Source organism: Lepidochelys kempii, chromosome 2 (assembly GCF_965140285.1).
Source record: "Lepidochelys kempii isolate rLepKem1 chromosome 2, rLepKem1.hap1, whole genome shotgun sequence".
Lineage (NCBI taxonomy): Eukaryota > Metazoa > Chordata > Testudines > Cheloniidae > Lepidochelys > Lepidochelys kempii.
The window spans coordinates 222,469,321-222,497,084 of NC_136381.1; the positions used below are offsets into that span (position 1 = coordinate 222,469,321).

Consider the following 27,764-nt stretch of genomic DNA (forward strand, 5'->3'; position numbering starts at 1 on the left):
TGTATATAAAGTTATAAGATCCCACTGTATGGCATTACCAAGACATATTCCAAGTCTGGGGAGCGGCCAAACCAGTTCCTCAGAGACAAAGGGCAAGCTGATGCCAGTGTAAACAAGGTCAGATGGACCATCTTCTGCTAAATGGCTATTCATTGGCAGGAAAAGGAACATGGCCCAAAAAAATCTACATCTTAAAAAGAAACAGTTTGGGGTTCCTGTCCATACAAACTTTTTGTCTCCTGAACCTCAGCTGGAGATGCTTCTCAATGAAGGGAAACAACTATCAGAAGGGAAGGCAGGCATCCCAAATCATTCTTCCCTTTCTCTCTGCCCACAACACCTGAAGAACAAAGGAAGCAGCATTGGACTGGAGGAGGGATTCTGACTGAGAGAAGTTCCAACAGTGTAGGGCTGCTAAAATGTGGTGAAAGAGACCTTGCTTTGAATTCACTCAAGTTTGTTAAGTTAGACATTAGTTGCATTTTACTTTTATTATTCTTGTAACCAATTCTGACTTTTATAACTCATTATTTATATTCTCTTAAAATCTATCCTTTGTAGTTAATAAACTTGTTTTATTGTTTTATCTAAACCAGTGTGTTTGAATTGAAGGGTTTGGGAAACTCCATTTACGATAATAGGATTTGTGCATATTATTTTCTCTTAATACAATGATAGATCTTATATGAGCTTGCATTGTCCAGGAGAAAGCTGGGCAGTACAAGACACACATTTCTAGGGAAAGTCTGAGATTGGGAGTTTGCTGGTGTCTTTCTGCTGTGTAATTCAAGAGTGGCTGGCTACAGCCACTACAGACAATATAACTGGGAGTATCTTACATGCTGGAGGCTGTGTGAGAGCAGACCAGGAGTGGTTTCTCTCACAGAAAACCAATGTAAAAGGCACCCCACGTTAGAGAGCTGAGGGGACACAGCTATTCTTTGGTCCAGATTGTACCCTGGTATGTGACACATACCCATCCCTTTCACTTATGAGCCGTTCTGTACTTCACCATTTTTTTTGTTGTTGTTGCTTTTCTTTAAACATTCACTTCCAGAAATTGCTTTTACTAACTAACATCCCAATCCTGCAAACACCTATATGCTTAACTTCACTTCTCATGGTGTTACAGTTAAACCCATGTATTTGCAGGATTGGGACCTACAGGACTTGATCATGACTAATGAGAGAGTAAAATGTGCTGGGTTTATACGTGATGCGGTGTACAATCCCTAGTACAATCCCTTCTTCGCACACTGCGATTGGGACGGAGCACAGCCATGCTGTCTGGCACATTTCACCCTCCTGCTCACATATAAGAGGGGGCGCATAGTAGTTCAGCTGAGATTGCTTTCCCTCCTGTGTTGCTACCCATGCAATCAATACGCACTGCAGGGGGGTAAAGGAAGGGTCTCGTGCACTTTTGCCTGCAGTAGCTGGGCCACATTTTGGCCCTAAACCCACACTTATCTTAAGGGAATCATCTGAGTTTTTGGAGCTAGTGACTAACTGAAAGAGATTCTAATATGATTTTATTTGCAATCTGTTTGATTGAGATACCACTACAGAGTAATTCATGTCTTTAATATTCCTAGGTACTATAGCAACATGCTTATCAGAATTGTTTGGAATGTTAAATCCTATTAATCTGATGATCAAAATATATATATATATATAACTCTTCTGCCAGGTGGAGTCAATGTCTCGGGGTTTCTCTTAACAGCACAAAATAGAACTAGCTTGAGCCCCTTCCCAGAAATCTAGGAAAACTAAACATCACCCCTGGGTAGTGGTACCTCTAAGAAGCAATAGTTCCCCCATTCGCAAGCAATTAAGCAGTGCATAACAAAATAAAACATATTCAAAGGAGAAAAGGGAACCCAACATTAACACCACAACCTCAGTTCTAAAGCATGTGACTACAGGCAAATATCCACCCCAGAGTGCATTGGGCAGTGCACTTTGCCTCAGTTTCTCACCCAGCGACGTGAAAATCCGACTAACAAATGTCCCTTAACATGCCTTCTCGCTCCGCTGCATGCCACACCGTTGGCTGTCCTTGGTTAGCAAAGACCCAGAGTTCAGAGGTGTGCTCACCTCCCACCTCTAGGGGGCCATTGAAAAATGTCTCTGCTGCTCCCACCTCTCCAGCTTGCTCACTGCTGCCACTGTCTCTCTGCCGGCATTGGCCACTGTTCTTTGCTGCTGCTGCTGCTAACCACCGTCTCTCTGTGACATCGTGTTCCAAGATTCTGCCACTTAGCCCAGCTCTTAGTGATTTCAGCAGGTAGAGGGGAACCTCACTACCAGTGCAGTTTCTGTGTTGTCTTGTGCTGCAACACCGTCCCCCCGCAATGTCTAAGGTTTTGGCCTTGGACCCACCTAGGAGTGATGTCAGCTCCAGGAATCACCAACCAGGAACAAGGGCCATCAGTTGAGCCTAATCAGTTCTGCCTTTAAATGCCGCAGAGGAATAGGTCCAATGGTGTCTAGGATTCTTTTGTCAGAGTCCACACCCCCATGTAGAAACACCCATCCCTATCCAAGTCCTCATCACTGGGATTTGGCATCCTTACCTCCTGCTTAGCAAATGAGATTCACTTAGGGGTGTCCCCCCTCAATCAGGGCATGCTAAGCAGAGTTCTGCTGCCTTTTACTCATACAATAAGGACAGCAACATTTCATTACCCCTGCATTAAAATACTAGAGTGATTTGCAACCCCGAACTAGTGCAAATTGATCATTTTGGCAAAGCAGATCCATTTTGCTGTGCACCAAGGCAGAGTAGGCATGTCTATGCAAACAAGGCCTGCTCCTGAAGTCTCTTCCCCCAGCACATCACTAGCTGTCAGGGGAGACCTCATTCAGTCCCGGCTTGCATATAATCAAAGAAAAGGTTTAGGTTAAAAAAAGAAATAGATAAATTCATGGAGGAAAGGTCTATCAATGGCTATTAGCCAGGATGGGCAGGGATGGTGTCCCTCGCCTCTGTTTGCCAGAGAGTGGGAATGAGCAACAGGGGATGGATCACTTGATGATTACCTGTTCTGTTCATTCCCTCTGGGGCACCTGGCGTTGGTCATTGTCGGAAGACAGGATACTGGACTAGATGGACCTTTGGTATGACCCGGTATGGCTGTTCTTATGTTCTTAACAAAACGTCTCAGATCACAATCTGAAGCAAAGATAATTTTGCTGTATTGCATAATGTTCCAGTAATCAGGATAATTTTGGAACTGATCTATCCTTATTTGACATTAGTAATAAGAGATGTAAGGACTATGCAAGTGTCAAGGCTGATTCCCCACTCTGGCACTCTAAGTGCAGAAGGTGGGGGCCCGCAAGGATTCTAAAAATTAATACTGGCCACTCCAGGCTTGTATTAAAATTGCAAGGTTACAGCTTCTCTCTGACCTTGGATAGGTAGATGCTGCCACCACCCAAATGCAAAACCCATTGGAACCCAGGAAGGTGCACTTGGGAATTCCTTCCTGTGGGGTACCCTGAAGCCCTTTCACCCCCACTCTGGGGAAGAGCTGAAAAGGGGTGGGGGGGGGAGAATCAGCTGTTGCCACCAGCTAATTAAACAACATGTGCACAAACCTCTTAAGACACAAAAATCAAATCCTGTTCTTAAAAAAGGTAAATCTGATTAATTAAAAAAAACCCCAAACATCTGGGAACTTAGATGTTTTGCTAGATTTAAAAAAAAAAACAACTACAAGGATTAAGCACCAAAAATAGCTTTCTTGAGGTCCAGTTTAAAGATTACAAGCAAAACAAAAGCACCTAGGGTTAGCACAGAGGAGTCCACAAGCCAGAAAGAAATAAAAAGAGATAAACCTAGTCACGTCTTCCTAGACATTTCCTGATCTACTTACATACCTGGGTTCAAATGAATAGTTTCTAGGTATGATACTGAGGATTTTTCATACCTGGCCCCATGCTTCTTACAGCATAACTGCAGCCCTGTCTGCCTCTCCCCGGAGAACAACCAGAGAGAGACAAAAGGGGAGTCATTTTTCAATGTTAAAAAGTTTTAGCTTTCTCATTGGCTCTTTTAGCCAGGTGTCCACTCACTTCTGTTTACCTATGCACCGCAGTGAGACTTTTTAACCCTTTATAGGTAGAGCAATTAGAGAACAGCTACTAAGAGGGATTTTATAGCTACTGGCTGGCTGGGTGTCCATAAAAGGAGCTCTCCCTCACCCCCTTCATTTATCACAGCAAGTCTTACATATTTTCTTTTTAAAACATGTGTCCTTTCCATCCACTTCTCTGAAGCACAGTATTCTAGTTGTAGTTTTCATCTTTTTATCAAATAACTTCTGAAGGATGCTACACATTGTATATAGATTATTGATTTCATATAGATTATTGATTTAGCAACAGACTATTTCAACCTTCATCAGCATGTGTCATTGCCCAAACAGGCAAACACAGTAGGTTCTACCAACCAGGCATTAAAAGAGCTAGATTCTACTCTGTGACATGAACATTACTCCAGAGTAATTTCACAGGAGTCAGAGGACTTACTTGGGATTTACAGAAGAGAAAATGAGATCAGAAACTGGCTTGACGACACGCTCAGTTCATTTGAGTAAGAGGTACAACTGGATTTATTGAAATAAAGGGTTTACAATGCAATTTGTAAGCAAGAAATGTTTCTTGTTTGAGGTTCTTCCTACTATCTGGACTGAAACAGTTCCCTTTTAAGTCAATAGGAGAATTTCCATTGACTTTTGTGGGAGTTGGAATGGACACTGTGGCTCTGCACTCTATGAAAGTAGTTTCAATGCATGGCATAAACACCTTCATTTTCAGAAGTTTGAGTAAATAGGCTCCACTGGAGACATGAATCAATGAACAAAGGTGCAACTTAGTAACTGAGTCGCTCAGCGGTGTCAAAGAAGCTGGCCATATGGTAGGTGACCCTGTACCTCAGGGACACTGATGGAGTGATGTGTTCTTCGTCACAGGATTTTAAAATCACTGATATCCCTGTCTAATTAGAGTGTTCATCTGCTCTTCATTTGATGGACTATTCCATTTTAAAATATAGATTAGTGTGGAAAATTCATATGGTCAAGAAAGAAGAACAAACATTTCTGTTAGGCAAAACATGTACAAGCTTTACAGAAAAATGGGCCAACAGTGTTCCTTTATTGCTCAGTGCTTCCTTAATAGCTCTGTGTGGATTTTTATTACAGAAATACAACAATCAAATAATAATGATATCACTTTGTTCTTTTGATGCTTTTCATCTGAGAATTTCAAAATTCATTAAAAAGATTGGCAAATGCAATTCCAGCCGTCTCATTTTTATGTCAGCTTGTGAGGAAACAGATGTTGTCAGTAGCCTGCTAAGAGTCCCAAATTATCAAAATTATTTTTTTGTTTTAGGCATATTGTGGGGATGGGAGGGGGAGGTTGATGGAAATTGAAATGAAACAGGCAGCATATATTAGAAGGCCTGAGAAAATATCTTCAGGTAGATTCTGACTGAACTAAATTTAATGGTTCAGCTGTATGCACCTAGAAGTCACTAACATGTCGCCTTGCACATATTCAGACATCTGGGGCAGTTTAAGAGAGGCTATCCATTCTTTGTTACTTCTAGCCATCTTGCAATCCAAAATGAAGGTACATTTAAGGATTTTAAGGAAATATTTACTAAGCAAAGGAAAACATTCACAAAGTATTGTTAAAATGTTAAAAACATCAAGTGCAATTCCTCTATATTTATTTTGGATCACGTCTGGCAAAATTCATCACTGGCTTGTCCTATTTAGATAACTTAAAGGGACAATATCGATATAAATATTGGTTCAGAAATGCAGATGGTGTAAACTAGCAAAGCTCTACTGAAGTTAACGGAGCTACAGTTTACAACTGATCAGGACTATTTTAAAATAGTGTCTATTAAAACTGGTCAAATTGATTTGAATTTTGGTGAACATTTTTCTCAACATCTTGAATTTTGAGGGGGGGAAAGGGAAAATTTTCAACAATATATTTACAATTTCTCCCCAGTTTTTCAACCAACTACAAAGCCTATCAATAATTTTCAAATAGCAAAATGTTGATACAGACGCTCCCCGGGTTACGCAAGATCCGACTTACGTAAATCCGCACTTACAGAAAAAGTTCGGTAAGCTAGAAATAGGAGGGTTTGTTTGGTTTTGTTTTTTTTTTTTTTTTTTGGTGTGTGTGTGTGATGGTCGGGTATAAGTTTCTGACTTACACAAAATTTAAGTTACGCAAGGCTTTCCGGAACAGAATGATTGCGTAAGTCAGGGAGTGTCTGTATTGTGAAAGTTCAAATTTTTAAATGTTGACAGAAGAAACACAGACCAGCTCTAATATCTATTTAGCATCTCTGCCCTAGGATAGCTGTTCTCTATACTTCAGATCTTTTTATTTTGCTCTGACATGTAGCTTTGGAACCTGCAAATCTCAGGCCAATGGATTTACACAGGGATGAATCTCAATAGTTACATAGTGTTTTGAACACCCTTGTAAACAGCCTGGGAGAATGCATATGGAGCACAGCCTCCAAGTCTGAGCTGCTGCTTTCTAAAGTTTTCTGGTGCTTTTCCACGAAAGGACAAGCACATCTGTTCCTATGAAAGCCATGGAGCACAAAGAGACATTCAGACCAGAAACACCTCTTCCCTATGTGATTGGAAGGAGGGGTAGCTGGGGAGGTGCCATTCATTAGTGAGGTTGCTATTGCAAGAAGCATCCCTACAAAATGTTATTGCCACAGTGAGGTGAGGGACTAAGGGCATGGCTACACTTGCAGATGTAGAGCGCTTTGAGTTAAATCAGCCTTTGTAGAGAGCAGTAGGGAAAGCGCTGCAGTCTGTCCACACTGACAGCTTCAAGTGTACTGGCATGGCCACATCTGCAGCACTTGCAGCAGCATTGGGAGCAGTGCATTATGGGCAGCTATTCCAGCATGCAAGTGGCTGCAACGTGCTTTTCAAATGGGGGTGGGGATGGAGTGTGACAGGGAGTGTGTTGTGTGTATGTGGGGGGAGAGAGAGTGGATTTTTGGGGGGTTGAGAGCATGTCAGCATGCTGTCTTGTAAGTACAGACAGCAGCAGACCCCCCTTGACCTCCTGCCTCTCTCTCTCACACACAGCATTCCACACTAATGGTTGCTTTGTCTCGGGGCAGATAAGCAGCTGGCTGTCAGAAACGGAGCTTTCAATGGGCATTTCTGCATTCCTACAGCCGATTCCAAACAATGACAAGAGTGGCTGCTTGACTTAAGGGGATTATGGGACGTTTCCGGAGGCTGATCAGAGCGCAGTAAACCAACACCTCGTTCACACTGGCACTGTGGCGCTCCAGCGAGGGCGCAGCAAATGTTATTCCACTTGCCAAGATGGAGTACCAGCAGCGCTGTAGCCGCGGAGTCAGAGCACTCTACATGCCTTGCCAGTGTGGACAGGTAGTGAGCTAATGTGCCCGAGGCTCCTTTATTGAGCTGTAACTCGCAAGTGTAGCCAAGCCCTAATCTTTCTGTTAAAACACTGGAGTGGGAATCAATTGCTATGTCTGGAATAGCCTTCCTGAATGACCTTTACTAAACCACTTGATCTTGGTGTGCCTAGGTTCCCTACAGATAAAAACTCTGTGTGGAACCAAGAATAAAAATGTCTGAGTCTCACACTCATGCAGAGTGGGACACCAAATGGTAGTACAAAGGGGTGGAGGGGAACACATCTGCTCTCTGGCAGCTGATTTGCCCTAGATGCTGAAATGAAGAGATTGCAGGAGAATCTCGGCTTCTATTTATTTATTTTTTAAGTAAATTTCTAGCCCTCATGGTTTCAGAGAAAAGCTGGCAAACATGGAGTGAACCTAAAAGGCTTGGAAACCAAAAGAAAAAGACCCCAATGTTTATTATTTTAAAATCTCATGATTTTTATCTCGTGATTTGAGGGAGGCCTGTCTGATGCTTTTTGAATAGTTGCAGGTTAGCAAAACTGGTTGTGCCTGTTTCCCTTGGGGACATGTAGTTTCCCTCATTGCTTTTTAATGGGAAATCTTTGACCATTTCTTATCATTGGAGACAGGGCTAAGATTCCCCCAAAGACTTGGACACCTAACTGCCACTTTAGCTGCCTAAATTCCAGAATCAGGAATTCACAAATCCCCCACTCAGATGCCACCAAACCTTGTGGGTGCCTAAACTCCCCCAGCACCTCAATTTTTTCAGTAGAAGTTCCCTAGGTGTATGTGTGCCTGCGGACTGGTGCCTCAGGCTAGGTGTCTGCCTAAGCCCCGGTCTACACTACAGAATTAGGTAGACGTAAGGCAGCTTAGGTCAACCTAACTCTGTAAGTGTTCACACTAAAATGTAGCTCCTGCCGATGTAACTTGCCCACTACACCGACTTAATAACTCCACCTCTGTGAGGGCATGTCTACACTATGAAATCAGGTCGAATTTATAGAAGTCGGTTTATTAGAAATCATTTTTATATAGTCGATTCTGTGTGTCCCCACACAAAATGCTCAAAGTGCATTAAATGCATTAACTCGGCGGAGTGCTTCCACAGTAACTGAGGCAAGCGTCAACTTCCGGAGTGTTGCACTGTGGGTAGCTATCCCACAGTTCCTGCAGTCTCCGCTGCCCATTGGAATTCTTGGTTGAGATCCCAATGCCTGATGGGGCAAAAAACATTGTACATGTCATCAGGTACATGTCATCAGGCCCTCCCTCCGTCCCTTCCTCTGTGAAAGCAACAGCAGACAATCGTTTAGCACCTTTTTTCCTGAGTTGCCTGTGCAGATGCCATACCATGGCAAACATGGAGCCTGCTCAGCTCACTGTCACCGTATGTCTCCTGGGTGCTGGCAGACGCGGTACTGCATTGCTACACAGCAGCAACAACCCATTGACTTGTGGCAGCAGACGGTGCAATAGGCCTGAAAACCATCCTCATCATGTCTGAGGTGCTCCTGGCCGCCTTGGTAAGGTGGGTAAGAGCGCCTGGGCAGACATGGGTGCAGGGACTAAATTAGGAGTGACTCGACCAGGTCATTCTCTTTAGTCCTGCAGGCAGTCCTATTGTACCATCTTATGGTGAGCAGGCAGGAGATGAGGATGGCTAGTAGTCCTATTGCACCATCTTCTGCCAAGCAGCCAGGAGATGTGGATGGCTTACAGTCCTACTGCACCGTCTGCTGCCAGCCAAAGATGTAAAAGATAGATGGAGTGGATCAAAACAAGAAATAGACCAGATTTGTTTTGTATTCATTTTCTCCCCCTCTCCCCCTGTGAAATCAATGGCCGACAGTCGTTTTGGTGAGGTCTGTCAGGGGCACCTTGAAAACTTTAATGGAGATTCAGTCCTGCCTGAAATACCAGAGGGATGGATAGCTTAGTGGGTTGAGCATTGGCCTGCTAAACCCAGAATTTTGAGTTCAATCCTTGAGGGGGCCATTCTGTGTGACAGTTGTTTTTGTTTCTTCTTGATGTAAAGCCACCCCCTTTGTTGATTTTAATTCCCTGTAAGCCAACCCTGTAAGCCATGTCGCCAGTTGCCCCTCCCTCCATCAGAGCAACGGCAGACAATCGTTCCGCCCCTTTTTTCTGTGCAGACGCCATACCACGGCAAGCATGGAGCCTGCTCAGCTCACTTTGGCAATTAGGAGCACATTAAACACCACGTGCATTATCCAGCAGTATATGCAGCACCAGAACCTGGCAAAGCGAAACCGGGCAAGTAGGCGACGTCAGTGCGGTGACGAGAGCGATGAGGACATAGACACAGACTTCTCTCAAAGCACTGGCCCTGGCAATGTGGGCATCATGGTGCTAATGGGGCAGGTTCATGTGGTGGAACGCCGATTCTGGGCCTGGGAAACAAGCACAGACTGGTGGGACCACATAGTGTTGCCGGTCTGGGACGATTCCCTGTGGCTGCAAAACTTTCGCATGCGTAAGCGCACTTTCATGGAACTTTTTGACTTGCTTTCCCCTGCCCTGAAGTGCATGAATACCAAGATGAGAGCAGCCCTCACAGTTGAGAAGCGAGTGGCAATAGCCCTGTGCAAGCTTGCAATGCCAGACAGCTACCGGTCAGTCGGGAATCAATTTGGAGTGGGCAAATCTACTGTGGGGGCTGCTGTGATGCAAATAGCCAACGGAATCAAAGATCTGCTGATATCAAGGGTAGTGACCCTGGGAAATGTGCAGGTCATAGTGGATGGCTTTGCTGCAATGGGATTCCCTAACTGTGGTGAGGCAATAGATGGAACCCATATCCCTATCTTGGCACCGGAGCACCAAGCCGGTGAGTACATAAACCGCAAGGGGTACCTTTCAGTAGTGCTGCAAGCACTGTTGGATCACAAGGGACATTTCACCAACATCAACGTGGAATGGCCGGGAAAGGTACATGACGCTCGCATCTTCAGGAACTCTGGTCTGTTTCAAAAGCTGCAGGAAGGGACTTTATTCCCAGACCAGAAAATAACCTCTGGGGATGTTGAAATGCCTATAGTTATCCTTGGGGACCCAGCCTACCCCTTAATGCCATAGCTCATGAAGCTGTACACAGGCAGCCTGGACAGTCATCAGGAGCTGTTCAGCTACACGCTGAACAAGGGCAAAATGGTGGTACAATGTGCATTTGGATGTTTAAAAGCGTGCTGGCGCAGTTTACTGACTCGGTTAGACCTCAGCGAAACCAATATTCCCACTGTTATTACTGCTTGCTGTGCGCTCCACAATATCTGTGAGAATAAGGGGGAGACGTTCATGGCGGGGTGGGAGGTTGAGGCAAATCGTTTGGCTGCTGGTTATGCGCAGCCAGACACCAGGGCGGTTAGAAGAGCACAGGAGGGTGCGGTGCGCATCAGAGAAACTTTGAAAACCAGTTTCATGACTGGACAGGCTACGGTGTGAAAGTTCTGTTTGTTTCTCCTTGATGAAACCCCCTGCCCCTTGGTTCACTCTACTTCCCTGTAAGCTAACCACCCTCCCCTCCTCCCTTCGATCACTGCTTGCAGAGGCAATAAAGTCATTGTTGCTTCACATTCATGCATTCTTTATTAATTCATCACACAAATAGGGGGATAACTGCCAAGGTAGCCCGGGAAGGGTGGTGGAGGAGAGACGCTCCGGGAGGGGTGGTGGAGCAGGGAAGGACAAGGCTACACAGCACTTTAAAAGTTTAAAACTTTAAAACTTATTGAATGCCAGTCTTCTGTTCCTTGGGCAATCCTCTGGGGTGGGGTGGCTGGGTGGCCACAGGCCCCCCCACCGCGTTCTTGGGCGTCTGGGTGAGGAGGCTATGGAACTTCGGGAGGAGGGTGGTTGGTTACACAGGCGCTGTAGCGGCGGTCTGTGCTCCAGCTGCCTTTCCTGCAGCTCAACCATATGCTGGAGCATATTAGTTTGACCCTCCAGCAGCCTCAGCATTGAATCCTGCCTCCTCTCATCACGTTGCCGCCACCTTTCAGCTTCAGCCCTCTCTTCAGCCCGCCACTTACTCTCCTCAGCCCGCCACCTCACCTCCAGGTCATTTTGTGCTTTCCTGCACTCTGACATTGTCTGCCTCCATGCATTCGTCTGTACTCTGTCAGTGTGGGAGGACAGCATGAGCTCAGAGAACATTTCATCACGAGTGCATTTTTTTTGCCTTCTAATCTTCACTAGCCTCTGGGAAGGAGAAGATCCTGTGATCCTTGAAACACATGCAGCTGGTGGAGAAAAAAAGGGACAGTGGTATTTAAAAAGATACATTTTATAGAACAATGGGTACACTCTTTCATGGTAAACCTTGCTGTTAACGTAACATACTTAGCACATGTGCTTTTGTTCCCAGGTTGCATTTTGCCTCCCCCCACCGCGTGGCTCGCAGCTCCCCCTCCCCGTGGCTAACAGCGGGGAACATTTCTGTTCAGCCACAGGCAAACAGCCCAGTAGGAATGGGCACCTCTGAATATCCCCTTAAGAAAAGCACCCTATTTCAACCAAGTGACCATGAATGATGTCACTCTCCTGAGGATAACACAGAGAGATAAAGAACGGATGTTGTTTGAATGCCAGCAAACATACACTGCAATGCTTTGTTGTACAATGATTCCCAAGTACGTGCTACTGGCTGAAGTGGTAAAGTGTCCTACCATGGTGGACGGAATAAGGCTTCCCTCCCCAGAAACCTTTCACAAAGGCTTTGGGAGTACATCCAGGAGAGCCGCAAATGCCAGGGCAAACTAATCATTAAACATGCTTGTTTTTAAACCATGTATACTATTTTAAAAGGTACATTCACCAGAGATCCCTTCTCCGCCTGGTAGGTCCAAGAGGCAGCCTTGGGTGGGTTGTGGGGATACTGGCTCCAGGTCCAGGGTGAGAAACAGTTCCTGGCTCTCGGGAAAACTGGTTGCTTGCTTGCTGTGAGCTATCTACAACTTCATCATCATCTTCCTCGTCCCCAAAACCTGCTTCCGTGTTGCCTGCATCTCCATTGAAGGAGTCAAACAATACGGTGGGGTAGTGGTGGCTGAACCCTCTAAAATGGCATGCAGCTCATCATAGAAGTGGCATGTTTGGGGCTCTGACCCGGAGTGGCTGTTTGCCTCTCTGGTTTTCTGGTAGGCTTGCCTCAGCTCCTTCAGTTTCACACGGCACTACTTCGGGTCTGTCAAGGTTCCTTCCCCACTCTGAACTCTAGGGTATAGATGTGGGGACCTTCCTGAAAACCCCCCTAAGCTTATTTTTACCAGCTTAGGTTAAAACTTCCCCAATGTACAAACTATTTTACCTTTTGCCCTTGGACTTTATTGCTGCCACCACCAAGTGCCTAACATGGAAAGAGCCCACTTGGAAACGTCTTCCCACCCCCTCAAAAAAAAAATCCTCCCAAACCCTACACCTCCTTTCCTGGGGAAGGCTTGATAAAAATCCTCACCAATTTGCATACGTGAACACAGACCCAAACCCTTGGATCTTAAGAACAATGAAAAAGCAATCAGGTTCTTAAAAGAAGAATTTTAATTGAAGAAAAAGTAAAAGAATCAACTCTGTAAAATCAGGATGGTAAATACCTTACAGGATAATCAGATTCAAAACATAGAGAATCCCTCTAGCCAAAACCTTAAGTTACAAAAAGACACAAAAACAGGAATATACATTCCATTCAGCACAACTTATTTTATCAGCCATTTAAACAAAACAGAATCTAACGCATATCTAACTAGATTGCTTATTAGCCCTTTACAGGAGTTCTAACCTGCATTCCTGCTCTGGTCCGGAAAAAAACAACGCACAGACCGAGAGAACCCTTTGTCCCTGTCCCCCGCCCCCCCAGCTTTGAAAGTATCTTGTCTCCTCATTGGTCATTTTGGTTAGGTGCCAGCGAGGTTATCTTTAGCTTCTTAACCCTCTACAGGTGAAAGGGTTTTTTCCTCTGGCCAGGAGGGATATAAAGGTGGTTAGCCTTCCCTTTATATTTATGACAGGGTCCCTTTTATGGCCTCTGTCCTTCATGCCCTGGGAGATTTTGACAAAGGTTTTGGCATTTCGAAAACTGGAATGGAGTTCTGATAGCACGGATTCCTCTCCCCATACAGCGATCAGATCCTGTACCTCCCGTTTGGTCCATGCTGGAGCTCTTTTGCGATTCTGGGACTCCATCATAGTCACCTCTGCTGATGAGCTCTGCACTCACCTGCAGCTTGCCACCGCTGGCCAAACAGGAAATTGAAATTAAAAAGTTTGTGGGCCTTTTCCTGTCTACCTGGCCAGTGCATCTGAGTTGAGAGCGCTGTCCAGAGCGGTCACAATGGAGCACTCTGGGATAGCTCCTGGAGGCCAGTACTGTCTAATTGCATCCACAGTACCCCAAATTCGACCCAGCAAGACCGATTTCAGCGCTAATCCCCTTGTCGGGGGTGGAGTAAGGAAACTGATTTTAAGAGCCCTTTAAGTCGAAAAAAAGGGCTTTGTCGTGTGGACGGGTGCAGGGTTAAATCGATTTAACGCTGCTAAATTCGACCTCAACTCCTAGTGTAGACCAGGGCTGAGAGGCGCAGGGCTCAGGTCGATGTAGTTAGGGCGAGGTGGTCCTCAGCGTAGGCACGGCATTGCTCACACCAACTGTTGCTGCCTTTCAGAAGCCGTCCCATAACGTACCACGCCAACAGTAAAATGCGTGCCAGCGCTCCTGGCGAGGACGGACATCGCCGACACTAGGAGCCTAGTCTGGACGTGTAAAAGCGATTCAATTACTGCGGAGGCTGGACGTCGAGTTAATTCTGTAGCGACTTGCCCCAAGCTCCTGTGTGAATCTCGCCCAGGGTCTTTCTCCTGCGGCTGGTGTTTGCTAGGCTGGAGCTAGGAGCGACCCCTCGCCCGTTCTCTCCTGTCCCCGTTGCCAGCCCTAGCTCAGGGCTATCCCGGAGGCAGGGAGCTCAGCCCCGGCAGGCTCCCGGGCGGCAGGGCGAGGCGGAGCGAGCGAGCGGCGGGAGGCGGAGTTCCTGCCGCCATTAGCGGCCCCGAGGCTCTCGCAGCTGGGAGGGGAGGATTCGTGGCCGGGGGCGGAGCTCTGGAGACCGTCGCTGCGCTGCAGAGCTCGCTCAAAGGCGGGAGCGCTTGGTCCGCTTTGCGGGGGGGGCAGAGAGCTTCCTCCGGCGCGGAGCCATGGGGAAAGTGTTGGTGCTTGCCCTGGCCGGGATACTTGCAGCCCTCCTCGGGGAGAGGCTAATGGAGTTGCGGTAAGTGGCTCCAGCCCCACCTCAGGGAGCTGGCCCGAGCCGGGGCACCTTCGTCAGCTTTGTCCCATGGAGAGACTGGCGAGCTCTTAGGAGGCACGGGGACGTCCTGGGTCTGTGCGTCTAGCTCGTGCTTTCCTTCCCTAATGGGGGCAGGCGGAGGGGTGTTTCAACAACACAGCGTTCACGGCTTGAAATAGAACGGCCACGGGTGGGGAATCGAATTAGAAGTCACTCCGGTTTAGTGGGAGCTCTTTGGTCCCTCACGTTCTGACGAGCGCACCCCTTATTGCCCAGGGTTCTTTCTCCTTCTGCACGGGGAATGCAGAGCAGAAGTGCCATGAAGAGAAGGCTCGATTGTACATTCCTCCCGTGCCCTCATCGGCTGGCAAAGCTTGCCCGCGGGGTTCAGGCTGAGTGCAAAGCTGGCAGGAGCAAAGCGGCTCAGGACGGAAGAGCCTGGCTTTGTAGAGCCTGGATCGCTGAGCAACTGAGATTACATAGCTGTTTAAAAAAGTGGTTGTCTGTCTTCCCAGGGGATTGCAGTTCATCTCGTTGTTTAGCATGGCATGCAGCTTTAGCAAAAGCCTGCACGTACAGAAATGCCACTGAATTTGTCAGAGGAAGAGAGGGGTTAATGAAAACTACCCTATTATCCAGCGGATGTAATCGGAGCGCTTGCTTTGTTTGCTCTTGTATTGGTCGTTCTAAGTCAGGCTTGAAACTAAACTTCAGAAATATTCGCCTCAGATAAATCAGATTTACAGTAGGGTGATGTCGTAGCTGGGTATGTCAAATCCTTTGCTAACTCGAGCTAACAGGGTCTGTGAAGTATGAACTTTAGCTTTGTTTACCTGCCTGTTCCTCTTCCAACAGAGATAACGACTGGGGGTATGTTGACACAGCTTCACACAATTTCACCAATCACTCATTTAAAAAAACCCTGTTTTGTTAAATAACTTCAATTGCAAAAATAAATAACTTTATTTTTTTTTTAAGCCAGAACTTGTGAATAAACAGCCACTAGCAAACCAGTTTGTGTACTAGGTGGAACTGGAACCAGTATACTTTCAGTAAGGGAACAGTCAGTTTCAACTTTCAGAGGAGTTGTTTTGAATAGTGAGATGAATACTAAAGGGAATCAAACCCTATTAAACCCTAGAAGTAGAGAGTACATCTAGAAAGGCTAGTCAATACAATATTACAGAAGTAGCTTCTCTAGAAACATAACCATGTAACTTTAAAAGCGGCAAAGAGTCCTGTGCTCCAATACGTCTATTAGTCTGTAAGGTGCCACAGATCCAGACTAACATGGCTACCCCTCTGATACTTGATAGCATGTAACTTCAGTAACTTTAGACTAGAAAAGTGAATGTGGAATTACTTTGTTAGGCGACAGTGGAGTCATTATGCTGATAATAATGAGTGATGTAAAAATATTTTCAAGACATCAAAGTAACAACATCGAAATGATTTAAATTTTAGATCTGACATGGCTAATTACAAAAAAACTTTTTACTACTTACTTTTGTACAGGTTAGAGTGCAATACAAGTGTTTTAAGAGAAGTATTGTGTTTTGAACTAAATTCAGCTTAGCACTGATCCTACCACTAGTCTGAACACTAATTGGGAAGTTTATTGGCAACAAGAAACTGATACTGTTATGTCTCACAATATAGGGATCTTGATAAAGTTCTAGCATTCTCAGTTTATTTTTTGGGTGAGCTGTTTCAGAGCATAGTAAGTAGCAGGCCCCTGTCAAAAGCTGAATAAACAGGATTGAAATAATATTGAAAACTGGTAAAATAAAATTATATGCTAGAAATAGATCAAACTAAAAGCACTTTGTGAATATTCTATTTAATTTTTATTTTTATTACTTTTTTTCTGGTGTGTGGATGTGCTGCTTTATAAGCCTGCTACATTGCAACCTTGCTAATACATCAGTACTAGTATCTGGAAATGTACAACTTCAGATAAGAGTTGAGATTGGTGTCTAGTTTCCTCTAATATGTACTGGAAGGAGGAGATTGGAAAGTGAGATATTTTTTTTTCTTGATATCTCTCCACACCTGTCCCCCACTCCAAAAGAAAATGAAAATTAAGAAGTTCTCTATAGCTTTGCTGCTGTTCACATTAATCCCTTGAGTTCTGGCACATTCTGGTCTGGTTATATGATACTGAAAAGGGTCCTGCCAATGTCTATCTTTTTTTCAAACACATTTAACAGAATTTCTAATATTCCTGAAGGTGAAAAGTGATTAATTTTTTACTAAATTGGTTTATGTATCATATTGTATTGCTAATATCTACAGCAATGGAAGCAGCTTATTCACATCCTATCTCTGCTGTGGGGTCTGAACATAGTAAGAGTTCACAGTATTCATAGACTTTTGCCTCCACTTCTTAAAAGAACAATTCTTGATGTAGCTGAACTGCTATATTTTCAGATATGTGATTGTTAAAGGCATTGACACTCTTCTTCTTTTCCTCTTGTTCTTATTATGCTTTAGTTTTAAAGATTCATAATAATAAGGTCCTGATCCAATGTCCACTGAAAATAATGATAAAGCTTCCATTGACTTCAGGACAAAGTTAGCATCTGCCAGAAGACTTGATGCAGAGAGTGTACTTTGAAAGCTTCTATAGCATTGAAAATGTGTTGTAGTTTTTAAACCATTTTTGTATTCCTCAGATGTAGAAGAAATAGATCTCAAGCAAGAAACTCTCTTTAAAACCAGTAGAAATGCTGTGATTGTCACACGAGGACGTTCAATGTTGCCCTTTTTGTGTTGATAGTGGTGGGGTAGGGGTTGGCTGGGAGTGTGTCCTAAGTTGTGGTTTTTTGAGAAGTTTCCAAGTGAATTTCCTAAAGAGATGAGGATCAGTTTCTCAGTTATAAATTTTGAGACATTAGTAGAAATGATAATATCCTTGAAGCCCAGGTTGCAAATTTCATGTGTCAACACTAAAGTTTTGCCAGCATTGATTCTAGTATACAACTGTTGACATTAGTGTCGCTAGAACATGTGAAAGCGTCGCTGCCTTTGCTGATGCCATGCATCCTCCTTGTGAGAGGTTGCATCAGCAAAACCCACAGAGCAGGAAGCATAGGCATCCACCACACCAATGTTTGTCTCATTTTCTTGCAGGATGTTTTTGCAGTGCATTGTGGGATACCAGCATTCTCAGGGAATTATGGCAACTTGGGGCCAAGTTTCCAAAGTCTTTGTTCCATCTCACAATCTTTTTTCACACTGTTATTAAAATACCCTCTGGTCTTCCCGTTGCTTTTCAATTTTCCTGCTATGTCACTGGGAGAAGCATAGATGCTGAAGAGATTAGAGGAATTTTCATTGTTTTAGAGACTGAGTGAGTAATTCTTCTGTATTCTGAACTTCAGCTACCACCACTAGTAGTCCTACAGCAGAAAAAATTCGAATGACAGTCCCCAGTTGCTTCAGGCATTCACTGACCAGTTACACACAGTGGAGAAATGCATCTGTACCTGTGAAATGAGAACCAAGTGGTGGGATTGGATAATGATGCAAATCTGGATGATCAGCAGTGGCCAGAGCACTTTTTGGACGTGGAAGGCCATGCTCCTGGAGGTGTGTGCCATCCTTGCCCCAGTCCTCCAGCTCAGGGATACAGAATGGGAGCTGCATTGACAGTGGAGACACGAGTGGTGATTGTGCTCTGGAGGCTTGCAACTCTGGGCTGCTATTAGTCCGTAGTCAATCACCTTGGTGTTGGAAAATCTATGGTGAGGGGAAGTCAGTTATCCAGATGTGAAAATCCATTAAGTATATCCTGCTGCACAGGATTGTGACTCTGGGCAATGTGCAGGAAATAATAGAGGAATCTGATGGAATGGGCTCCCCAAACAGGGGAGAGGGGGCAATATGTGGGACACACTTCCTGATTCTGCGCCTCCCACCAGCTTGCTTCTGGGTACATAAATAGAAAGGGGAACTTTTCTATGTTTATGCAAGCATTGGGGGATCACAGGTGGACATTTCATTGGTGGATTCCTGTCCTTCCTGCTCTGTGGGTTTTGCTGATGCAGTCTCTCACAGTGAAGATGCATGGCATCAGCAAAGGCAGCGACGCTTTCACATGTTCTAGCTCAGGGGTGGGCAAACTTTTTGTCCCAAGAGCCATATCTGGGTGGGGAAATTGCATGTAGGGCCATGAATGTAGGGCTAGGGCAGGAGGTTGAGGTGCGGGAAGGAATATGCAGTGTGGGAGTGGGTGCGGCGTGCAGGAAGGGGCTCAGGGCAAGGGGTTGGGGTAGAGGAGAGGTGCGGGATGTATGAGGGGGCTCAGGGAAGGGGGTTGAGGTACAGGAGGGGGTGCACAGTGCGGGAAGGAGCTCAGGGCTGTGGTGCAGGGAGGGGTATGAGGTGCAGCGGGGGCTCAGGGCAGGGGATTGGGGTGCAGGAGGTATGTGGGGTGCTGCAGGGGGTTGGGGTGCAGGCAGGGGGCTCAGGGCAGGGAGTTGGGGTGCAGGAGGGGTTTGGGATCCAGCCTGGCGCAGCTTACCTGGAGTGGCTTCGGGATGACAGCGGTGCGCACTGGGGCCAAGGCAGGCTCCCGGCCCCGGCCCCGCACTGCTCTGGAAATTGGCTGGCACCCACGGAATGGGGAACTTCAGCCAATGGGAGCTTTGGGGGAGGTACCCACAGGCAAGGGCAGCGTGCGGAGCCCCCTGTCCCCTCTCCCCAGGGGCCGCAGGGATGTGGTGCCTGCCGCTTCTCAGAGCAGTGCAGGGCCCATGGTGCCACAGGAGTGGCAATCCCACAGGCTGGATCCAAAGCCCTGAGGGGCCAGTTCCGGCCCTCGGGTTGTAGTTTGCCCACCCCAGTTCTAGCAACACTAATGTCAACAGCTGTATATTAGAAAAAATGCTGGCAAAACTTTAGTGTTGACCTAGCCTAGCAGATGATGATTGCCACCTGGGCTTCAAGGATATTATCAATTCAATTAGCATCAACGTTGGCTGATCGGAGAAGGTGCATGATGCTCACATCTTCAAAAATACTGGACTTTTTTGAAAGTTGCAGTCAGGGACACTTTTCTCAGACTGGCGCATACATGTTGGTGGAGTTGAAATGCGAACAGTGATTCTCGGGCACCTCCCCTAGCCTTTGTTTCCTTGGCTGGTGAAGCCCTAGATGGAAGCAAGGAAAGATTTAACTCCCACCTGAGCAGGTGCAGGATGACTGTTGAATATGTGTTTGGTAGATTGAAAGGACGCTGGAGATGCCTCATGATTTGGTGTCACGGTTCTGGGCAACTGCACCCATATTCCCCCTCCATGGTCTATCAAGGGCTACCACTCTAGGCTCCCAACTAATCAGCCATCTCCCCTCTGGGGTAGATACTCACGTCTCTCACTTTCCTGACCAAGGTTTTTCCAGGCAGTTCTCTGCCTACACTTTGATATTCCCAGCAAGCTAGGGTGCCTAAAAGGCCAGCTTCTGTGCTTTGCTTTCTCTCCAGAAGCTATAAGCAGTGTAGTTGCCAGCAGTTATAAGTTTGTTTAGAGTTACAAACATTTCAGAGTTATGAACAACCTCCATTCCCAAGGTTTGTAACTCTGAGGTTCTACTATAGTCTGCCTGACTAATTACGGGAGCGCTTGCAAGATTTTTCACATTTTCTAATGCTCTGATATCGCATTCAGAATATATTTGTTTAGGTTTGCATTTAATGGATTTATGGTGATGGAAATTCTATCTTGCTACCAAAAGCTGCTGGTTACTAAATGGCTGTGATAGTTTCTTATTTTGCTGTTGACACATTTTTAAAATAAACTGGCTCTGGCTGTTTCAAAAGGGAATTCCTTTATTCTCTGTGCACATTTGGCTGCCATTTTGAAAGGGACTGGAGGTGGTTTGGGGCCCACAAAGAAAGTAAAGAGAGAGAATTATGCTTTAATATAGCTATCTGAGCTCCTTTATCCATCCTCAATGGATTCTGTGTCTGGGTTGGGTCCATTAGTCTCTTGAACAGCTCTTGGCTCTCTTGGGGGGTCTGTATCCTCCTCATCTTCCTTCTCCACACTCTTGTCATTGTTGCACTGCTGGGGCTCCTTCCTCAGGTTCTCATGAGGTGTCCACTCTTACCTACAGATTGCTGGTGGGATCCCTGCAAGCATTGCATATAAGCATCAAGTATTAGGGGGTAGCCCCAGATCTTCTGTTGGCTTCCCTTCCCCAGAGCCCGGCATTGCTGCTCATCACGTTTTTGCCCCAGCTTCAGCATCTTCTTTGCAATAACCGAATACACCTCTATATTCCTGTGATTATTCCACAGCTGGGCTTGCACCACACCTCCCCAGAGGCCAAGGAAATCTAGGCCTTCTTTTCTAGACAAGGCAGCAGTGCAAAGCTTACCTGTAGCTTTACATGGAGCCACACCCGTATGCTTACAAAGGTAATCTTTTAGGAAGGACACAGCGGGTATTTTAAAGGAGGTCAGGCTTCTGGTCACTGTAACCCCTGAATAACTGATTTTAGAATTGTGACCAGAGCGGTCATTCTCGGTGGGTCATTGTGGGACTATGGCTGAAGGAAAAGGTAATGCAGCGTCCATGAAGACGCTGGTACCAGGCCAATAGAGAGTTTATGCCATTTGGGGACGTGGTTTAACTTGGCTGACACAGAATCAGGGTGTTTCAGCAGCAGGACTCGGAATTGCACCTGGGTGCATACACAGACGTGCTAAAATAAGGCCAGTGTTACCAGCAAAACTTTGTAGTATAGACCTGGCTTTGGTATGTAGCTAAGTATTAGGAGCTGTATACGGTACAATAACACCCTACAGTCTGTTTTCACATTGTCCTTCTGCTCAAGAAAACTGTTGCAAATGGCTGGTGAATCTGGGACATTTCTTTTTCTCTATCAGACAAGCAATATTAACATATGGCTTGGCTGTTTTGAAAGAGTGCTACATATTTTTGCAAAAAATCCTGGTCTTTCTGAGTTAATGAGACTGAAGTGATAAAGCAGGGGAAAAGTGAGAGCAAGTCAAGAATGCTGACGTTGCTGAAAAGCCGCACAGAATGAAGAAAGAAAATACATTAGTTAAATGATGATTCCTCTGGCCACTTGTCTGGTGATCCAACATTTGCCTGAATTGCTCTTCAATGAGGATACGGGGGAAAATAGTTATGTAAAAGATCACTATATTCGCTCACTGGTAACTCTGAAGGTCTTACTGATCAAGCCGTATGTTCTGGCAACTCAAGTTTGGACAGTGGGAAGATAAAAGTTGCAGTCACAGGACTGTTTTGAAAACAGTTTAAGTTTTTTGTTTAACTTGAACCTGATCTCTCCCACCCCACCCCACCCCATCCCCTCTGAGTTCTTAATTTACCTAGGAACCGTCTGAGTGAAAATCCACAAACTGATAATAATGCAATATTAGGTTGAGAATGTAAATGAGTGCAAGTAAAGAGATTAAAAAATTATGGCTTCCACAGCAATGCTAACTAGGGTTGCCAGGTGTCCAGTTTTTGACCAGAATGGCCAGTCAAAAAGGACCCTGGCGGCTCCAGTCAGCACCACTGACCAGGCCATTAAAAGTCCAGTCAGCAGAGCATTGGGGTAGGCAGGCTTTCATCCCTACCTGGCTCTGCACAGCTCCTGCAAGTGGCAACATGTCCTTCTGGCTGTGGGGGCGGCCAGAGGGCTCTGCGTGCTGCTCCAACCCCGAGTGCTGGCTCCACTGCTCCCATTGGCTGGGAACCGCGGCCAGTGGGAGCTGCTCGGGAAGCACACAGGGCCCCCGGCACCTCCACCTAGGAGCCAGACGTGCTGGCTGCTTCCGGGACCCGTCTGAGGTAAGCGCTGCCCAGAGCCTGCACCCTCTTCCTGCACCCCAACCCTCAGCCGCAGCCCGGAGCCCCCTCCCGCACTCCCAACTACTCAGCCCCATCCTGGAGCCCCCTCTTGCACCCCAAACTCCTCATCTCTGGCCCCACCCCAGAGCCTGCACCCCCATCTGGATCCCTCACGCCCTCCTGCACCCCAACTCTGTGCCCCAGCCCTGAGCCTCCTCTCACACTCCCAACCCCTCATCCCCGCTGTGATGTTCTGTACCTCAGGGGAATACCCTGCACACCCCCCCCCCCATGATCATCCTATAATATGATTTTATATTGTGGTATCCAATGCAAAGTTTGTCGTGTCGGGTGTCTTCGGAAAGCTCATGATGCACTGAGCGTTGTTGTTATAGTAATTGTTTTACAGTAATGTTATAGGTTGTAATTTCATGTATATAGTTCTAAGGTTGAAAGTGTGTCCTCATGGCTTAAAACAGGCCCAAGCAAAACTCTTCAAGAGCAGAGGGGCAGTTCACACCTCATCAGGGCATGTATGGGACAAACCCAGCCCAGCCTCACAGGAATAAAGGACACTGGCCTAGGCAGTAACAAAGGATCTGTTGGCCTCTTGAGTTAGTCACCCCCTCCCCTTTCCTCTGGTCAGTTTTGGGACTGCAATGAGGTAATGCTCATCTGACTCTGAAGGGGGGAGGGCAAAGCCAAGAGGGAAGAAAGAACATGATAGAAAGGAGAGATGTTTGCCATGCTCTTCCTCTCTCTTCTACCTCCATCTACAGACATCACCACCAAGCGACTGAAGCATTGGTCAAAGGGGAGAGCCTGGCTGAAGGGCAACCAGCCAGCCTGTGGTGAGAAGCATCTAAGTGTGTAAGGGCATTGAAAGTGTTAAGATCACCTTAGAATGCATTTTGCTTTTATATCATTTGACCAAATCTGACTACTTGTGCTCTGATTTATAATCTTTGTAGTTAATAAATCTGTTTGTTTGTTCTGCCTGAAGCAGTGTGTTTGATTTGAAGCATGTCAGAGACTCCCCTTGGGATAACAAGCCTGGTACATATCAATTTCTGTTTCAATATAAATTTGCAGCATCCAGTGGGCATAACTGGACACTGCAAGATGGAGTTTCCTAGGGTTGTGTCTGGGACTGGAGATATTGTCTGTTGTCATTCGGTTGCACAATCCAAGGAGCAGCTTACATGCCAGAGGCTGTGGATGAACAGCCCACGAGTGGGGGTTCTCACAGCAGAGCAGGGTAAGGCTGGCTCCCAGAGTCAAGGTTTGGCGTGATCTAGCAGATCACTGGTCCGGATAACACCAGGGGAAGTGACACCCAGCCCCATCCCGGAGCTTGCACTCCCAGCAGGAGCCCTCACCCCCTGTCCCAGCACAGTGAAAATGAGCAAGGGTGGGGGAGAGCGAGCGACGCAGGGCAGGGGCATGGTGTGAGTGGAGGGCAGGGCCTCAGAGAAGGGGCAAGGCAGGGGTGGGGCAAGAGTGTTCGTTTTTTGGCAATCAGAAAGTTGGCAATGCTAATGTCAACGATGTGGCTGTCTTCTAGTGTCTTGAAATGATCCTGCAGTTAAATATATGCCTTGATGTAGAAGTGCAATGCGGCCAGATGTTGCTATGGGATCTTTGATTCTTGAAATTCCTGACTCTTGATCATATACATTCTCAACTTTAATTGGAGGGGGAAGGAGATGGAAATGTTAGTGCAATAATTTCCTTTAAACAGAGAAACATTCTGGAACATTTATTTGACACCGTGCTCCTACTCAGACACATTTGAATGTGGGGGTTGGGGACCACACCTTCAAACACACGAGTCCTGGTAGGGTGCATTTCATTCAGTGGCCAACTGTTTCTTACAATGGGAGGTGGGGGTGGTGGAGAAACAAGAGGTGAAGCTTTCTCATGACTAATATCCCCCTGCAGCCTGCTGACCAGCATTCTGAAACTAGTTTTAGGGAGATTTGAGGGGGGGCCGGAGCATGTGACACTTGCCTCCCTGAAGCTGCTGACTGTGCCTGGTGGACACAGCACCATTTTGGAGGCCATCAACATCCCCCTCCTGCAGCAGAACACAAGTGAGACAGCCTGACTGGCCAGTGCATATACACACCCACCGGCTGCTTAGAGTTGCCAGGGGTCTGGTTTTTGACAGGAACGCCTGGTTGAAAAGGGACCCTAGCAGCTCTGGTCAGCACCGCTTTTGGCAGCGCAGCGGGGCTGGCCTGGCTCCAAGCGGCTCCCAGAAGCAGTGGCATGTCCGGCTCCTAGGTGCAGGGGCAGCCATGGGGGCTCTGTGCACTCCCACAGCTCCAAATGCCGGCTCTGCAGCTCCCATGGCCAGGAAACCTAGCCAGTGGGAGCTGAGGGGGGGCACCTATGAGCACGGGCAGCACATAGAGCCCCCTTGCCCTCCACCTAGGAGCTGGACATGCTGGCCACTTTGGGAGCCATCTGAGGTAAGCGCAGCCCAGAGCCCAAACCCCCTCCCATGGTCCAACTCCCTGCCCCAGGTTGGAACCCCCTACTGCATCCTAACTCCCTCCCAGAGCCCTCACCCCCTCCTGTACCCCAACTCCCTGCCCCAGCCTTGAGCCCCCTCCTGCACCATGAACTCATCATTTCTGGCTCCACCCCCAGTCAGAGTTCTCTCCCACTTCCGCACCCCAACCCCTTACCCCAGCCCGGTGAAAGTGAGGTGAGGGTGGGGGAGAGTGAGCGATGAAGAGAGAGCAGATGGAGTGAGTAGGGGCAGGGCCTCTGAGGGGGCAGAGCAGGCGTGGGGCCTCGGAAGGCATGGGGCAGAGGGTGAGGCAAGGGTGTTTGGTTTTGTGCAGTTAGAAAGTTGGCAGCCATATGGCTACTGCCGGGGGCAGGGACTAGCTGCATGGGCCGTGCACGCACACTGACGCCCAACAAATAGAACATGGAGTACATCTGTCCCTCCCTCTTCCCCCCTATAGATCAATTTAAGCCATATCACTGTTACAATATTTGTACTTAATGCATACTTGTGTATATGGTGCATATAATACATATTATTATGATCTATATTTATATGCTAGCCAGCATATATCAGTCAACACTGTTTCAGTTTGTAAAACTCTCTCTGATCTGTTACACTAAACTGTATTCTTTCCTCTTGCAGACGTAAGCTGAATGGCTCCAGAGAGGTGGAACCAGTGGAACTTCCCAACTGCCACCTTATTAAAGGAATTGGTATGTATGTGATAGGACTAAGTACTTTGTATTGGGAGCCTTGCTTTAAAGTCAGCTACTAAAGCCAGGTTTTAAAAAGCTGACTCTGGAAAAAATAATAATTGTGGCCTATAACTACTCTTTTTGCTATTGTGAATCCCCTGAACTCCAGTGGGAAAGAAAAGAGGCAGCAGACAGAAAATTCTGTTGTGAACAGCTGGATGTTCAGAATAGAAGGAAAACTTCAGTTAGTACCGAGATGGGAGGCTGTGTTAGTACATTGTCATTGTTTGTCTTTTCATAACCTTCGTCACAGTACCACGAAGACGGAGAGACCAACTAAAGCTCTGTTGCATATCTGAAATGCACACAGCGAGGTGTGGCCATGCTTATGGGACACACCTTCAGATGCCTATCTGCTGGTAAAACATTTCCTACAGGAGCTTCTGCAACTGTGAAGGCTTTCAGAGATCGCAACAGGCACAGAGTTAACTGGCGTGCTGATAAAAGCAAGCTGGCAAAATGCTGGGCGGAGTTGGTGGTTTTAAGATAAGAGTCCAGTCAAAGTGGATATGGAGAAGTAGAAAAGGAGCTTAGTATATAAGGTACATACAGCACCACACTCCCCTTTCTGATGTTATGGATCCCAAAGTTCAATGTATTGCATAATTTAACCTGAATGTGCAAGTGAGCTATAACACTTGAAAGACAGAGCGTCCATGCTTGTGACTAGCCAAGTTAGGAAAAGGGGATTGCCATTACTTTCTATCTAGGACATGCCTGAAAATACTAAGCACTGAAGCTATTCTTCTGTGTGTGTGTTTGTGCAGACCTAAACACAGTCCCATACAAATTAATTTAAATATGTGACCTGTTTATGAAGAAAACTAAAATGTAAATTTCTTCATCTCCTTTTCTTTCTAGAAACAAATTCAAAATGTTCAATATTTATGTGTAACATTTTGTCCTCTTAATTTAATATTTCTGTTGAGCACAAGGAAAACTGGGATTTATTTTTTAGCTAAATGAACAATTATAAATTCTCATGGCTGTTAGCCACTTAGCTACATGTTCTTTGGTTAAAATATCTCCTTCATATTTGAGATAGTGAGCTCAGCATCATAAGGTTGGCTTTTTTTATTTGTACAAACATTTCATATGTTGAAATCAGCCAGGTCAAAATAGGTTTAGCTGTTTTAAATGTTGAAGTTACCATTAACTTGTTTTCTTCCTATTTCAGAGCACTTATGAGTGGATTTGCTGATTTAAGAATACTAGGTTGCGGGGCGGGGGGGGGGAAATTAGGCTTATGTCTTGTTTAACAGGATCTTTCTAATGGCTGCTAAAACAAAATTCTAACAGGATTGTACTTATAAATATCTGTATATGGTTGAACTCCCTTGTCTATTTTTTGTGGAATGCTTTGCATCAGTTGGAATTTACAGCTTTTCCTCTGACCTAGCTGAGTCACACTGTTGACTTCACAAATCTCACTTCCTGAATGTTGCAGGGATCAAATGTCTTTCTGAACTCAAAATTATGTAGTTGAAGAAACGCAAGTAGAATTTTTTTTTTGTGAGATAGTGGGGAGGGTAGGTCAGTAGAACTTATATTTGAAAACATTTCATTCTTTTGGGTTGAGCCCATATTTGTTAGAGGAAGAGGCAGAATATTCATTTCCCTTGATAATATTTCATGTAAAAGGCATTCTTGAGTTATCCCTTTAAACTGGTGTCTTTGCTCCCATTTGGGAAAAGCAAATGGGTCTTTACAAAACCTTTTGCAAAATACTCATTCTGTTCAGGAAGATAGAACTCGAAATGGCAAAAACAATTTGATTAACTTCTGAACAAAATAATTAATTGTCCCTCACAAACCTCTTGGGGCCTGGTATTTATATGAAGATTAGCTGAATGCTGACGGCCCTCTTTTGCCCGGAGACTGGGGTTGAGAAATACACAA

General features: G+C 46.0%; 1 protein-coding gene across 1 annotated transcript in view; it reads left to right on the forward strand.

Moving 5' to 3' along the window:
* The first annotated feature begins 14,535 nt into the window (after window positions 1-14,535).
* The window catches only part of LOC140907605 (serum paraoxonase/arylesterase 2), a 49,654-nt gene continuing 36,425 nt past the window's right edge, over window positions 14,536-27,764 (forward strand). The window contains exons 1-2 of the mRNA XM_073333907.2: window positions 14,536-14,742; window positions 25,753-25,823. Of these exons, the coding sequence (XP_073190008.1) occupies window positions 14,669-14,742; window positions 25,753-25,823 (145 nt within the window). The 5' untranslated portion in view covers window positions 14,536-14,668. The remainder of the gene's footprint in view (window positions 14,743-25,752; window positions 25,824-27,764) is intronic.